The sequence below is a fragment of the Nomascus leucogenys genome, chromosome 22a (genome assembly GCF_006542625.1).
Source record: "Nomascus leucogenys isolate Asia chromosome 22a, Asia_NLE_v1, whole genome shotgun sequence".
In the NCBI taxonomy this organism is placed as follows: Eukaryota; Metazoa; Chordata; class Mammalia; order Primates; family Hylobatidae; genus Nomascus; species Nomascus leucogenys.
Window position 1 is genome coordinate 92364332 of NC_044402.1, and position 17134 is coordinate 92381465.

The 17134-nt window shown below is 36.3% G+C and overlaps 1 protein-coding gene across 1 annotated transcript in view; it reads right to left on the reverse strand.

Annotated features, from left to right (window-relative positions):
- TMEFF2 (transmembrane protein with EGF like and two follistatin like domains 2) overlaps nucleotides 1-17134 on the reverse strand; it is a 254885-nt gene that overhangs the window by 42965 nt on the left and 194786 nt on the right. The window contains exons 6-7 of the mRNA XM_003253871.4: nucleotides 6173-6321; nucleotides 5373-5432 (exon numbers count right to left, since the gene is read on the reverse strand). Coding sequence (XP_003253919.2) covers nucleotides 5373-5432; nucleotides 6173-6321 — 209 coding nt within the window. The remainder of the gene's footprint in view (nucleotides 1-5372; nucleotides 5433-6172; nucleotides 6322-17134) is intronic.

Sequence of the window (17134 nt, forward strand, 5' to 3'; positions counted from 1 at the left end):
AGGGTGCAGAGTCGGTCCCAAAGCTGGGACTTGTTAGATAGTGACACTTCTTCCCTGGTCCTCACACTTGCTGGATTCTGGAATTAGCAATGATGGTTTTAACCTTAGTTCTATCACATACTCTTTTTATTTAATCTTCCTGAACCTCATATCTCACCTGTCAAAAGCATATAGTATCTCTTTCACATGTTTGTTGTGCAGACTGAAGGAGACAGTATATATGAAAAGGCTTTGTAAATTGCAATGGCTTCTACAGAGAACAAGTTATTAGGACAACTCACTTAAACTAGCTAGATACCCTTTTCCAGATGTCAGCTTCCTCTTAATGTGGAAAAATGGGATGTTACTAATAGGATGGGTAGAATGTCGTTTAACTATTTCTGATTTCCTTCTTCCATATTTCAGACCTGAGATTAATGCATAGATTATTGTTTGAAGATGAGGAATGGAAATTTTCCTAAAAATAAATATTACAAGAAATAATGAATTGCCACAGTATAATGTTCAACAAGTAAACACAGGAACTCGACGCAGGCCTGTCGCTAGACTCAGAGCTAGGGAGGCCCTGTCTCCCCTCCGAGGACATGAAATCCAGGACTTAGATTTTTCACGAACAGCCAGGGGAAGTATCTATCTTCTCCCCACAGACATACTATAATCCAGCATAGTCTTTACCCTAACTTTACTCCTGTTCATGTTCAACCTATGTATACATGAGGAAAAGAAGCGAAACATGCTCCTCCTCATAGCCATTTCCTCTGTAATTTATTTATTTTTTCCAATTTGGAAATACCCATAAATGAAAGTCATTACTTTAGTCTGTCATAGAAACACTGTCCTGGAGTTACACATATTTTAATTCTATGCTCTAGGATGTTGTCAAAAATTGATTTTAAAAATTTCCAGCCATACGGAGAGCCTCTTGGCATATTTTGTAAAAATCACTGTTGAAGATTTTATTCATTTTATGTTTTTCAGTGATGCCTTGTAGAAAGATCTATGCTAAATAGTTCCTTTATAATTAAGCATAGAGAAATTTGTCTTTCATCTCTAAACTTATTTTTTATTTATTTTTTTATCAGACAATAAAAATCTAAGTTTCATTTAGCAGATACCTATGTTGACTTGCTCACCTTTGTAAACCCCAGGACAGGGGCTTGCATATTGCAGTGACTTTGCAAATATTTGTTGAATGAATTGATTCAACCATAATTTCTTCTTTTGTATTGGTTGCAAAGAAACTTAGGGCTAAATACAGTAACTGTAATAGTCTATGTTGCTGGTATATGTATTTTCTTTAAACAATTCTGATTTTATGTTTTCAATTTCTATTTAAACAATTTCAATTTAAAAAATATGGAAGAAAAATACAAATCTATTTTAATTATAAAACACTGCAAACTCTGAAAACTGGTATAGGGTGTCATAAAATAAAAAAAAATTATTTTCTAGATAATTAAAACCAATATCATCTGACTTCATTTTATAAAATATCTAACAACTTATAAAATTAAGTACATTTTTACTGGAAAAAATATAGCCTTTTTTTTTTTTGAAGCATGACCAAACTTTTAGACAGAAAAACAACACAATCAGAAAATATACATATATATACTGGATAAACATATAGTTGAACTTCATTTTTCTTTTCCATTAGAAGACATGAGGGATACACACACACACATACACACACACACATATATATATACACACATATATATGAAAGAAAATTTTGCAAATTTCAAGAGGTGTAAAACATTTGCTATTTAAAAACTTCCTGAAGGACAGTTGAATTTTAGCAATTTAAAACAATGAAAAGCCTGGAAAGCCCTAGCTTTGTGTGTTTGTAAAATTTGTGTTCCCTGAATCTTTCTGTGGATGTAGAGACAGACCTAAGTCTAAGCCCAAGTCTTATATTGATGAAGGGAGAGTAACATTAAATGGCCTGTTTAGCTCATCTGACAGGTATCCTGTCACTGGGCTTTGAAATGAAGAGATCCAAAGCCCTTTATTCAAAACTCTGTAATGCCTTGGGTCTCATTAAAGGAGAGAGGGTAGAATAGAGACCCAAATCAGATGCAACCAGAAAGTAATACCGGCAGGGATGATTGATTGAGCAAATTCTTTGGTTTCCTAGTGTCGACTACATTTATGTGCCTTTGAGGATCATGAAATTCACATCTCTGAGCAAGTATGCCACACTCTAGTATACCGCACATATTAGTTTTGTTGAAGGCATTGCTCCCTTCGTTTGCATTTATTGCACGTTTTGGTAAGTCACCTCCTGCTGATCCTTGCTGGGATCTCTTTTAACTGATATTAAAAATGAGATACAATTAATTTATTTTAAGATTTAGGCTTTCTTTCAAGAAGATCTCCATTTTTATAATCAGAAACATGTGTTCCTGTATTAATAGCTCTTAAAGTAGGCTCAAAGAAAAAACTGGGAGAGATAAGTAAGGGTTTTTAATCTATAGCATTAACTACATATAAGGCAAAAATGATAGTATGTTAGATCCTTACTTCCCTCAGGTGGGAGAGTCCGTGAATATGTGTCTAACAAGGGAAGTGGCTGTGACATTAAATGAGCTGTGAGCACACAGCAAACTTTGAGGGATAGGAGTCACACAGTTCCTGTTTTCCCTCCTTGGACAGATTTTAGCATATGAAATAGTAATTAAGAGGACAATGACACATAGACGCTCTATTTGGTTCCTTTTAGTTTTTTTCCAAAGTTTGTGTTCCCAAATTCAGGAAACTGTAAATACTATTGGAAGCTTGGAAATGTTGAGGAACATGACTATTACTTAAATGATTTCTAAAGAGGGTGTATATTGTATTCTAATGAAACCCATTAATGAAGATAAATATATCTAAAATAAATTTCTTGAGAATCTTGAAGTATGCAATCAATGTTTAACTAGGAATTACAAGCTTCAGTTGACATTATCTTTGTTCCTGTCTTATACTTGGATTTCAACAAACATGTATTTTTAAAATTTACTTTTATCTTAAAAGTTTTTCTTTAGAGTTTGCAGGATAAATCTGACACCAAACTAGAAGATCCTGGACTACACTGAGTGACAGAAGAGTTTTCATTTGCATGTATTAAAAATGTATTTTTTTCTTCCTATGCCTAATAAAGCAATAAGATAGGAAAAAAAAAGCCAATTAAGAACAGTGACACTCAACATTAGAGATAATCTGTTTAAAACCAAACCCATATATAAATACTTTTTGGAATAAAAATTCAATTATCAAATCTCTTTGAAATGGGCAAAATGTTAACATGCAATATAAATGACTTTGAGAGATCAGTAGAATCTCTCATGATATTTATTGGAATAATTTTATAAATGCATATATATTTGTATATTGACACTGATCAACTTGAAGAGTTCTTTGTTTCAGGAACAAAATTCTCAGGGAGAGGCTTGATTTTTCAATGAGTACACAGACGGATGGTTCACTAAAGAAGATATGCATAAATTCCACATTTTTGAAGATTTTTCCAAATGAATTAGTTTGCAAAATAGCAATAAAGGTATTTTAATTGCAGTTAGTAGCAGTGGCTTATAATACCATCAAAATATAATAATTGTTTATAAAAATATATACAATTTAAATTTGTGTTCATTTAAAATTTAAAATATATACAATTAGCCTCACTTTGATTTTTCATTATTATCTTTTATTATTTTTGATAATATTTCTGTGGATCAGCATATCACAATGTACATTCTTGGAAACAATACTGCAAAACATGCCACAAAAATGTGTTATCAAACAATTTTGTTAAAAGCTATGTATTATAAGGAACTATTCATAATTTTATTAGGTATGATTACAGTATTGTAATTTTGTTAAAAAATTATTGATTTGTTTTCAAGATGCATGCTAAAGTATTTATGAATGAAATGATGAAATTTCCAGGATTTGCTTCCACATATTATGAAAGTATGGAAAAAGGATAGGGGTGAGGACAGGGCTGGGTTAGCCACGGGTTGGTGTTACTGGGCTTGAATGATGAGTACTTGTAGGTTCAGTAAGCTATAGAACCTACATTTGTGTATTTTACCTTTATTTGAAATTCTCCACAACAAAAAGTAAAATAAATAAATAAAAGATGCATGTCTCTTAAATATTTTATAATGAACATAAGAGCTGTGAGAAGTTCTGGGTATGTTTGTATGAGCTCTTCCAAACTTATAGACCACTGAACTATTCTTTTCAAGGAACATCTGTAAATTTCTCTCCTGGATGCTTTGGGAATGGCTATACACTGGTAGAACCAATGTTTTTCCATGTATAATTGTCCATGATAATTTGTCTTATAGCACACAAAAATTCCATCTACATATTAAAAAACAAACATTAAGATAAAATGTGGAAAATGTTTAAAATATCTTTTGTATTTCCAAATTCTAAGAGACTTCAGATCTCTATAAGTATATTAACTAATTTTTTAAATTTCATGGACATTTATCCTGTTGTTAAAGAAAATGAAATTTCAGAAAGAAAGAATAGATGGTAGTATATATTTTAAAAGACAAGAAACAACTCTTTTTGATTGAATATTTGCCATAAATCTAGTTATGATTGCTTAATATCTAAATGAAAAGCTCTGACTAAAAAACTTCACGTATCATTATCAACCTATATATTATTTACATATTTTATCCCAAATTTCTATAAAATTTAAGTATCTGTTAAAATTTCAGTTGTATACCCATGAATTATTTCTTACTCTAGAAAACTTAGATTAGCGAGAGACATTCTTCAAAGTGAAATAATTGCTAAATATGATTTATATTTTTACACGAAATGCTTTATAATTTTGCATGTCTGAGAAACTACATTTTAGTTTCAAAATAAGTTAAAGAAATTTACTATTAAAAAAACCTATACATACATTTTTAACTTTGCATCTAAATAAAGACAACCTGCATTACTATTTGTAGCTGTCCTTTCTAGCTTTTTAGAGATTAGCAAACTTTTCATTGTTGACTTTTATGAAAATTTAAACAAGAACATTTGCATTTATTATAATATAGTGCCAAAAATTGCATTGATTTCCATTGGTGCTATTAATTTGATAAATGTTTTGTTATTTGTACCATTTGCACTGTCAAAACAAGCTAATTATATCTTAGTGACATTTTTGACAATTGCTTTAACTCTGGCAAAAAAAGTATGTCTTCTTTGCTTCAACAAATTACTCTTGCCTACTGAAAGCTTGAACTAAGCAAGAGAAGACTAGCACATGTTAGAAGTCTTGCAAGCTTCACTTTGGAATAAGTAGTAAACAACCATTTCCCAGGACTCTCTTTTAATAGAAGAGCTCACATTTTGTAGAAGAAAATATTATGTACCTGCATAATCTGTTCTTGCATAATGCCCATCTTCAGACTTAGTAGTTGTAGTTGTGTTATCTGTGTTAAAAAATTAACAATAAAAATCGATTAACTGTTTCCTAAATATCTAATATCAAACTTATATATTTCCTCCAACAACATCTTCATTGCAATTAAGGAACTTTTACAATTGTAGTTCTAAGCAACCTGCATACTAAGACAGATTTACAATGTCAATTTCTGTTTGAGAGCAAATAATAAAATGAAGAGAGCTTTCTAAAGTTTGAGACAAGAAGAAGATTCACCATTATAACTGAGAAAAATTGGGCAAAGGAGTAACAAATCAAAAACTAAGAAAATGCTTGTTTCTGAGCAAGAAAGAAAATAGAACATTCTAGTACCTCTTGCTTTTAAAAATGCATTTTAAATATTTGTACTGAATCAATACATAAAAATGAAGTGATTTGCTTTTCATTTCAAGGATGTCTAATAAATTCTTAGATTCGTTTTAAAAATGTTTTTGACTTTCTTTTTTCCCTTTGCAAGAAAATTGTCTGCTATCTTGTGAATATTATCTTCTGTGTTTATGGCATTGTGACAATACAGTTCCATTGTATAGAGACAGATCTGGACGGTTGCTGAGAGCCCCTCAAAATCCTATAATCGACACAAATGATACAGTAGACTCTACTATCCATTGTAAATAAGAACTGCATTTTGGAAATGGAATAGCTGCCTAATAAGGAGTTTTCTTCACTTTTCATTTTTGCACAAAGACTAAAAACATTCTTTGAAATGAATTTTGGTATGAACATTACCTTGACATCGACCCAAAGACATGACTTCAATTTTCTCCTGTTTCTGACACGATGCTTCTTTGATTTGGCATGCATTATCATAAGATTTCCCATCAGAAGCGCAGAGGGGATTGAAGTTGGTTTGAGAACAGTCAATATTACACACACACCTAAAAAAAAAGAGAGAAATAAAAACACGTAACATCAATAGTGTTGTTACCACATTATAAATAAAACACAAATGAAAGAATTGCTAAGTTGACAAAATGCAAGTTGGCAAAATTGAATTGTATCCTTCCAGGGAAGTTCCTTCACTTTTCTATCTATCTGAGAAGAAAAGAAACACAGAACTAATGGGAAAATAATTCAAACAACTGGGCAATGGATAAAAAATGAAAAGGAAAAACTCAAAAATGATCATCAGTTAATTTCTGCCCTGGAACATTTAAAACATGTACATAAATTTCCATGCTGATATCTGCAGAATACGAATAGGCTGAGGTAGTCATGAAACTCTGCTTTAGAGTTTTCTTAAATTGAATCTTACTCTTCCTTCTTTTCTTGGGATATTTGAATGGTTAAAGCTTGTGGAAAACTGACTCACTCAGAGGGACAGTTCAGAGAAAGCAAACAAGTAAATTATTTGGCATGCAATCAATCAGGAGTCATATTTCTTTGGCATAAATAAGGGTGCACATAAAATGTAGTAAATGGGAATCTTCAATGGTCCTTAACATTTTGGGGGGCCCACAAAATCCTTTGGAAAAATGAAAGCTATAGATCTCTCCCCAGAAATGTCCATATTCATGTAAACAACCCTTCTGTATAAAATTTCAGGGTTGTCTTGGGCCCCTTTAAGAATATCCTATGAAACCTCTTCCGCGGTATACACCACTATTTTTCTACCTCTCATTTTAAATAATAAAATAATAAATACAAGTTGATTGCCACTCATGATGTTAATATTTTTCTATAATCTAAATAAAAATTCGGTGATTTAATGAGAATTAGGTTACCTAAAGAAGAATTAAACATTTTAAAGCAAATTTTATATGATTGTTCCTATGTCTTTATACTTCTCTATTTTTTTATTCTGAATATTGTGTCCTGTGTGTTTTTTGGTGTGTGTGTACAACCATGTTACAGCTTTAGACTATAAACTCATTTTAAATTTTTATTAATATTTATGTTGTTTTTGTAAATAGATTATATGTTTCTCAGTCATGAAGCATACATTTTTACTTCTCTATATTTTACTGAGAGCTGGGCATACAATGGCAAGCAGGTTACTACATGCTAGACTCTCAACATGTATTGCTTTATTTAATCCTCACAACAGCTGTTTTATAGACCAAAGATATTACATAAGGTTAGACACTAGTAAATTGTGGAATAAGGACCCACTCACAGATTTGTTAAGCTAAAACCCAACCCCTTCTCTCTAATACCACAGACTGTGTTATTAGAATCTCCTGGAGAACTTAAAGTATACAGATTCATAAGCAGATTTCTAGGCTCCAGTAAATCTAGGGTAGCTTCTAAAATTCTGTATTCTTAAGTAGTCATCCTGGCACCAGACTCAATTCCTGGGAATCACTGCTTGATCAGTCTGTTGATTGAGAGAGGCTTTGTATACACACCAGTGCATCTCAGAGTGTAGTCCTTAGACCATCTGTGTCAGAATTACCTAGATTGCTGTTTAAAAATGCTGGCAGAAAATGTGCTAATGAACTTATTTATTTATTTATTTTTGTAAGGGAACTGCTGTAGGAATGCCTGGTTATTTTTACATTTACCTATTTAGGAACAAATAGCTACAACAGATGGCAACCATCTCTAAACACTTAACTCATTGAGGAGTGGTGTTCCTACCTCAGCTTTGATGTTGTCATGTGATCACAAGCTACTGGAACATGACATTGCTACCTCAACTGATTCTTGGCATCTGAAAACCTGAGATCAGGAGCTGCCTACATGTTCAAAGAGCTTCTGGTTCTTATAGAGTGGATGTGGATAAGTGACTTTGTAGGCCAAGCCTTAATCACTGTATTAAATAAAAAAGGAGTGGGGAGGTTAACATTAGCATTTTTAAAAAGGTAGTTTCTTTTGCCTTCAAACCAGTTTAGATTCTGACTGTTTGTTGTTGTGTCAGACTCTAGGAATGATCTCCTTCAAGGTCTTCTATAAAGTTGTTTGTTAGCAACTGAAAAACAGAGAGAAAGGTATGTTCTGTCATTTGTCTACCTAAATGGTAAATTAGATATCAGGGCTTTGAAGGTATCTCCAAATTAAGTCCAAAGAAATTTAGAAATATACACTATATATATATATATATTTTTTTTTTTTTTTAAATTTTTATTAATATTTATGTTGTTTGTGTAAATAGATTATGTTTTGTAAATAGATTACATATATAGTGTACATTTCTAAATGTTTCAGTGAAAAAGTCACATATATATATATATAGACAAAAAGTAATTGGCAATTCAGAAACCCATTTGATAGCATGACAAAATGGTGCAAAGGGGGGGAGCCAAGATGGCCGAATAGGAACAGCTCTGGTCTACAGCTCACAGCCTGAGCGACACAGAAGACGGGTGATTTCTGCATTTCTGCTTGAGGTACCGGGTTCATCTCACTAGGGAGTGCCAAACAGTGGGTGCAGGACAGTTGGTGCAGCGCACTGTGCATGAGCCGAAGCAGGGCGAGGCATTGCCTCACTTGGGAAGTGCAAGGGGTCAGGGAGTTCCCTTTCCTAGTCAAAGAAAGGGGTAACAGACGGCACCTGGAAAATCGGGTCAGTCCCACCCTAATACTGCGCTTTTCCAACGGGCTTGGAAAACGGCACACCAGGAGATTGTGTCCTGCACCTGGCTAGGAGGGTCCTATGCCCACGGAGTCTCGCTGATTGCTAGCACAGCAGTCTGAGATCAAACTGCAAGGCGGCAGCGAGGCTGGGGGAGGGGTGCCTGCCATTGCCCAGGCTTGCTTAGGTAAACAAAGCAGCCAGGAAGCTCGAACTGGGTGGAGCCCACCACAGCTCAAGGAGGCCTGCCTGCCTCTGTAGGCTCCACCTCTGGGGGCAGGGCACAGACAAACAAAACTTCAGCAAGAACCTCTGCAGACTTAAATGTCCCTGTCTGACTGACAGCTTTGAAGAGAGCAGTGCTTCTCCCAGCATGCAGCTGGAGATCTGAGAACGGACAGACTGCCTCCTAAAGTGGGTCCTGACCCCCGAGCAGCCTAACTGGGAGGCACCCCCCAGTAGGGACAGACTGACACCTCACTCGGCCAGGTACTCCTCTGAGACAAAACTTCCAGAGGAACTGTCAGACAGCTGAATTTGTGGTCTCAAGAAAATCCACTGTTCTGCAACCACTGCTGCTGACACCCAGCAAAACAGGGTCTGGAGTGGACCTCTAGCAAACTCCAACAGACCTGCAGCTGACGGTCCTGTCTGGTACAAGGAAAACTAACAAACAGAAAGGACATCCACACCAAAAACCCATCTGTACATCACCATCATCAAAGACCAAAAGTAGATAAAACCACAAAGATGGGGAGAAAACAGAGCAGAAAAACTGGAAACTCTAAAAAGCAGAGCACCTCTCCTCCTCCAAAGGAACGCAGTTCCTCACCAGCAATGGAACAAAGCTGGACAGAGAATGACTTTGATGAGTTGAGAGAAGAAGGCTTCAGACGATCAAACTACTCTGAGCTACGGGAGGAAATTCAAAACAATAGCAAAGAAGTTAAAAACTTTGAAAAAAAATTAGACGAATGGATAACTAGAATAACCAATGGAGAGAAGGGCTTAAAGGAGCTGATGGAGCTGAAAGCCAAGTTTCGAGAACTACGCGAAGATTGCAGAAGCCTCGGGAGCCGATGCGATCAACTGGAAGAAAGGGTATCGCTGATGGAAGATGAAATGAATGAAATGAAGCCAGAAGGGAAGTTTAGAGAAAAAAGAATAAAAAGAAACAAACAAAGCCTCCAAGAAATTTGGGACTATGTGAAAAGACCAAACCTACGTCTGATTGGTGTACCTGAAAATAACGGGGAGAATGGAACCAAGTTGGAAAACACTCTGCAAGATATTATCCAGGAGAACTTCCCCAATCTAGCAAGGCAGGCCAACATTCAGATTCAGGAAATACAGAGAACGCCACAAAGATACTCCTCGAGAAGAGCAACTCCAAGACACATAATTGTCAGATTCATCAAAGTTGAAATGAAGGAAAAAATGTTAAGGGCAGCCAGAGAGAAAGGTCGGGTTACCCACAAAGGGAAGCCCATCAGACGAACAGCTGATCTCTTGGCAGAAACTCCACAAGCCAGAAGAGAGTGGGGGCCGATATTCAACATTCTTAAAGAAAAGAGTTTTCAACCCAGAATTTCATATCCAGCCAAACTAAGCTTCATAAGTGAAGGAGAAATAAAATGCTTTACAGACAAGCAAATGCTGAGTGATTTTGTCACCACCAGGCCTGCCCTAGAAGAGCTCCTGAAGGAAGCACTAAACATGGAAAGGAACAACCGGTACCAGCCCCTGCAAAAACATGCCAAATTGTAAAGACCATCAAGGCTAGGAAGAAACTGCATCAACTAATGAGCAAAATAACCAACTAACATCATAATGACAGGATCAAATTCACACATAACAATATTAACTTTAAATGTAAATGGGCTAAATGCTCCAATTAAAAGACACAGACTGGCAAACTGGATAAGGAGTCAAGACCCATCAGTGTGCTGTATTCAGGAAACCCATCTCACCTGTAGAGACACACATAGACTCAAAATAAAGGGATGGAGGAAGATCTATCAAGCAAATGCAAACCAAAAAAAGGCAGGGGTTGCAATCCTAGTCTCTGATAAAATAGACTTTAAACCAACAAAGATCAAAAGAGACAAAGAAGGCCATTACATAATGGTAAAGGGATCAATTCAACAAGAAGAGCTAACTATCCTAAATATATATGCACCCAACACTGGAGCACCCAGATTCATAAAGCAAGTCCTGAGTGACCTACAAAGGGACTTAAACTCTCACACAATAATAATGGGAGATTTTAACACCCCACTATCAACATTAGACAGATCAACGAGACAGAAATTTAAGAAGGATATCCAGGAATTGAACTCAGCTCTGCACAAAGTGGACCTAATAGACATCTACAGAACTCTCCACCCCAAATCAACAGAATATACATTTTTTTCAGCACCACACCACACCCATTCCAAAATTGACCACATAGTTGGAAGTAAAGCTCTCCTCAGCAAATGTAAAAGAACAGAAATTATAACAAACTGTCTCTCAGACCACAATGCAATCACACTAGAACTCAGGATTAAGAAACTCACTCAAAATCGCTCAACTACATGGAAACTGAATAACCTGCTCCTGAATGACTACTGGGTATATAATGAAATGAAGGCAGAAATAAAGATGCTCTTTGAAACCAACGAGAACAAAGACACAACATACCAGAATCTCTGGGACACATTCAAAGCAGTGTGTAGAGGGAAATTTATAGCACTAAATGCCCACGAGACAGCAGGAAAGATCCAAAATTGACACCCTCACATCACAATTAAAAGAACTAGAAAAGCAAGAGCCACACATTCAAAACCTAGCAGAAGGCTAGAAAGAACTAAAATCAGAGCAGAACTGAAGGAAATAGAGACACAAACCCTTCAAAAAATTAATGAATCCAGGAGCTGTTTTTTTGAAAAGATCAACAAAATTGATAGACCGCTAGCAAGACTAATAAGAAAAGAGAGAAGAATTAAATAGATGCAATAAAAAATGAAAAAGGGGATAACACCACTGATCCCACAGAAATACAATCTACCATCAGAGAATACTACAAACACCTCTATGCAAATAAACTCGAAAATCTAGAAGAAATGGATAAATTCCTCGACAAATACACCCTCCCAAGAGTAAACCAGGAAGAAGTTGAATCTCTGAATAGACCAATAACAGGCTCTGAAATTGTGGCAACAATCAATAGCTTACCAACCAAAAAGAGTCCAGGACCTGATGGATTCACAGCCGAATTCTACCAGAGGTACAAGGAGGAACTGGTACCATTCCTTCTGAAACTATTCCAATCGATAGAAAAAGAGGGAATCCTCCCTAACAAATTTTATGAGGCCAGCATCGTCCTGATACCAAAGCCTGGCAGAGACATAACCAAAAAAGAGAATGTCAGACCAATATCCTTGATGAACATTGATGCAAAAATCCTCAATAAAATCCTGGCAAACTGAATCCAGCAGCACATCAAAAAGCTTATACATCATGATCAAGTGGGCTTCATCCCTGCGATGCAAGGCTGGTTCAACATACACAAATCAATAAATGTAATCCAGCATATAAAGAGAACCAAAGACAAAAACCACATGATTATCTCAATAGATGCAGAAAAGGCCTTTGACAAAATTCAACAACGCTTCATGCTAAAAACTCTCAATAAATTAGGTATTGATGGGAGGTATCTCAAAATAATAAGAGCTATCTATGGCAAGCCCACAGCCAATATCATACTGAATGGGCAAAAACTGGAAGCATTCCCTTTGAAAACTGGCACAAGACAGGGATGTCCTCTCTCACCACTCCTATTCAACATAGTGCTGGAAGTTCTGGCCAGGGCAATCAGGAAGGAGAAGGAAATAAAGGGTATTCAATTAGGAAAAGAGGAAGTCAAATTGTCCCTGTTTGCAGATGACATGATTGTATATCTAGAAAACCCCATCGTCTCAGCCCAAAATCTCCTTAAGCTGATTAGCAACTTCAGCAAAGTCTCAGGATACAAAATCAATGTACAAAAATCACAAGCATTCTTGTACACCAATCACAGACAAACAGAGACAAATCCTGAGTGAACTCCCATTCACAATTGCTTCAAAGAGAATAAAATACCTAGGAATCCAACTTACAAGGGATGTGAAGGACCTCTTCAAGGAGAACTACAAACCACTGCTCAATGAAATAAAAGAGGATACAAACAAATGGAAGAACATTCCATGCTCATGGGTTGCAAGAATCAATATCGTGAAAATGGTCATACTGCCCAAGGTAATTTATAGATTCAATGCCATCCCCATCAAGCTACCAATGACTTTCTTCACAGAATTGGAAAAAACTACTTTAAAGTTCATATGGAACCAAAAAAGAGCCCACATCGCCAAGTCAATCCTAAGCCAAAAGAACAAAGCTGGAGGCATCACGCTACCTGACTTCAAACTATACTATAAGGCTACAGTAACCAAAACAGCATGGTACTGGTACTACAACAGAGACATAGATCAATGGAACAGAACAGAGCCCTCAGAAATAATGCCGCATATCTACAACTATCTGATCTTTGACAAACCTGACAAAAACAAGAAATGGGGAAAGGATTCCCTATTTAATAAATGGTGCTGGGAAAACTGGCTAGCCATATGTAGAAAGCTGGAACTGGATCCCTTCCTTACACCTTATACAAGAATTAATTCAAGATGGATTAAAGACTTAAATGTTAGACCTAAAACCATTAAAATCCTACAAGAAAAGCTAGGCAATACCATTCAGGACATAGGCGTGGGCAAGGACTTCATGTCTAAAACACCAAAAGCAATGGCAACAAAAGCCAAAATTGACAAATGGGATCTAATTAAACTAAAGAGCTTCTGCACAGCAAAAGAAACTACCATCAGAGTGAACACGCAACCTACAGAATGGGAGAAAATTTTTGCAACCTACTCATCGGACAAAGGGCTAATATCCAGAATCTACAATGAACTCAAACAAATTTACAAGAAAAAAACAAACAACCCCATCAAAAAGTGGGCAAAGGACATGAACAGACACTTCTCAAAAGAAGATATGTATGCAGCCAAAAAACACATGAAAAAATGCTCATCATCACTGACCATCAGAGAAATGCAAATCAAAACCACAGTGAGATACCATCTCACACCAGTTAGAATGGCCATCATTAAAAAATCAGGAAACAACAGGTGCTGGAGAGGATGTGGAGAAATAGGAACACTTTTACACTGTTGGTGGGACTGTAAACTAGTTCAACCATTGTGGAAGTCAGTGTGGCGATTCCTCAGGGATCTAGAACTAGAAATACCATTTGACCCAGCCATCCCATTACTGGGTATATACCCAAAGGACTATAAATCATGCTGCTATAAAGACACATGCACACGTATGTTTATTGCAGCACTATTCACAACAGCAAAGACTTGGAACCAACCCAAATGTCCAACAACGATAGACTGCATTAAGAAAATGTGGCACATATACACCATGGAATACTTTGTAGCCATAAAAAATGATGAGTTCATGTCCTTTGTAGGGACATGGATGAAACTGGAAAACATCATTCTCAGTAAACTATCACAAGGACAGAAAACCAAACACCGCATGTTCTCACTCATAGGTGGGAATTGAACAATGAGAACTCATGGACACAGGATGGGGAACATCACACTCCGGGGACTGTTGTGGGGTGGGGGGAGGGGGGAGGGACAGCATTAGGAGATATACCTAATGTTAAATGACGAGTTAATGGGTGCAGCAAAACAACATGGCACATGGATACATATGTAACAAACCTGCACATTGTGCACATGTACCCTAAAACCTAAAGTATAATAATAAAAAAAAAAATGGTGCAAAGGGAATAGAGATGGTGAAATAGTTTGTCTGTGTCCCCACCCAAATTTCATTTTGAATTGTAGCTCCCATAATTCCTATGTGTTGTGGGAGCGACCTGGTGGGAGATAATTGAATCATGGGGGCAGGTATTTCCCTTGCTGTTCTCATGATAGTGAGTAAGTCTCATGAGATCTGATGGTTTTATAAAGGGAAGTTTCCTTGCACAATCTCTCTTCTCATCTGCTGCCACACCTTTCACCTTCTGCCATGATTGTGAGGCCTCCCTACCCACTTGGAACTGTGAGTCTATTAAACCTCTTTCTTTTGTAAGTTGCCCAGTCTTGGGTATGTCTTTATCAGTAGTGTGAAAACTAATACAGATAGATAAAATTTGATTGAATTGGACTGGTTAGAATCAATGTTTCAGTGAAAAATTCACTTAAGCTTTAACACCAAATTGAACAATTGTGTGGGATATTTTACAAGATTCTCCAATTGGTGTATTTATTTATTTATTTATTTTCAGTTTGACTAATCTGATTTTAATCCCACAGCTTTTCTGCTGCTGACATCCTTCCCCCTTTCCTTTCCTAGCATTGCTCGCTCAAGGCCTCCTTTCAAGATTTGTTTCCTCTCGAAATTCCTGGCTCTTGTTGCCTCAAATAAAGCCTTTCATGGAATGGCTAAGAAACAAGTATAGACGGCTGATGTTTTTATTCTCAGCCCAAGAGGAGGACATAGATTCATTCCTTGAGGTGAAAGTTTCCCTGGGGTATAAGCTTCAGGAATGCATGGATTATACTGGTCTTTTTCTCAATTGCATATCCTCATCATTAACTTCCATCTTTGCTCCCTACTCTATATACTTGCATATAATAAATAAATGCAAGAGTACATTTTAAAAATACTTCCTATGACTCTCAGCAGTCACTGGAAAATGGAAATCTATGGAGACTATTTTTCTTTTTGCGAATAAGTGGAAGAAACTTCAAAGATTTGCTAAAATGGTTTGAAAACAATAAGCAGGCCGGGCGCAGTGACTCATGCCTGTAATCCCAGCACCCTGGGAGGCCAAGCTGGGCGGATCACCTGAGGTCAGCAGTTTGAGACCAGCCTGGCCAACACGACGAAACGCTGACTCTACTAAAAATACAAAAAGTAGTCAGATGTGCTGCTGGGCACCTGTAATCCCAGCTACTCAGGAGGCTGAGGCAGGAGAATCACTTGAATGGGGGAGGCGGACGTTGCGGTGAGCTGAGATCCTGCCACGACACTCCAGCCTGGGCAACAGAGTGAGACTCTGTTTCAAAAACAAAACAAAACAAAACAAAACAAAACAAAACAAAACAAAACAAAATAGAAAAACGATGAAGCTTGGGGAAAAGGAAATGTTGTGACTGGATTACCAAGGACTTACCATTTCTATGTTTCTGAAAGACCAATAAACTCTGATTACATAATCATAATTTACTCTATTCCATGTATCTATGTCTATTAAGCTTATTCAGTTAGAAAAACATGCAGGATTCCAGGACCATGGTCTGAAACTCTAAGTCCATCTTGATCTTGCAAAGATTGAATTATCTTTGCAATCCCCAACCCGCCCAATATCTTGCACACATGAAACTTTCAATAACTACATGTTGAATAGATAGCTAAATGAAATGAATGAATACACTAACAATTTTACATTCTTAAAGAAAGGTTGCTATTCTAAAAGTTACTATTACTATGCCCATCTTACAGATAAGAAAATTGAGACTTGGAGAAGTCTCACAGCTTGAAAATGGAAGAGCCTACATTCAAATCTAGGCAGTCTGATGCCAGAGCCTGCCCTGTTCTACATACTGAAAGTACAAGGAGAGAGAGACCCAAACTCCTATCACAGACCCAAATTCCTATCATTCTCTGATTAAAGGAATCCTTTGAGTCGATAGGATTTGAAAAACAAGGCTATGTCTACTCTTGGAATATGTCATGATTTTATGAATTTAAATCATACTGACTCTTGGTCCTTGTCTTCTCAAACAAGCAATCCAGACTTTTTGTGGATCACTGGGATTTATCAGTGAATGTTAGTTTTAAGACATTGCAAATTAAAACCTGGTTTTAGAATTAGTAACTAATTTTATGGGCATTAGATTAACCTGACTATCTAAAGCATCAGTTGCTCAAAATATTTTATCCTTAAATAAAATGCTATATAAAGATCCACATGAAAACTAATATTTACACGCAAATACACACACACACACACACACACACACACACACAAATGTATAGCTCAATGGGCTCCACTGAAATTACAAAATTAGAGGGTTTAG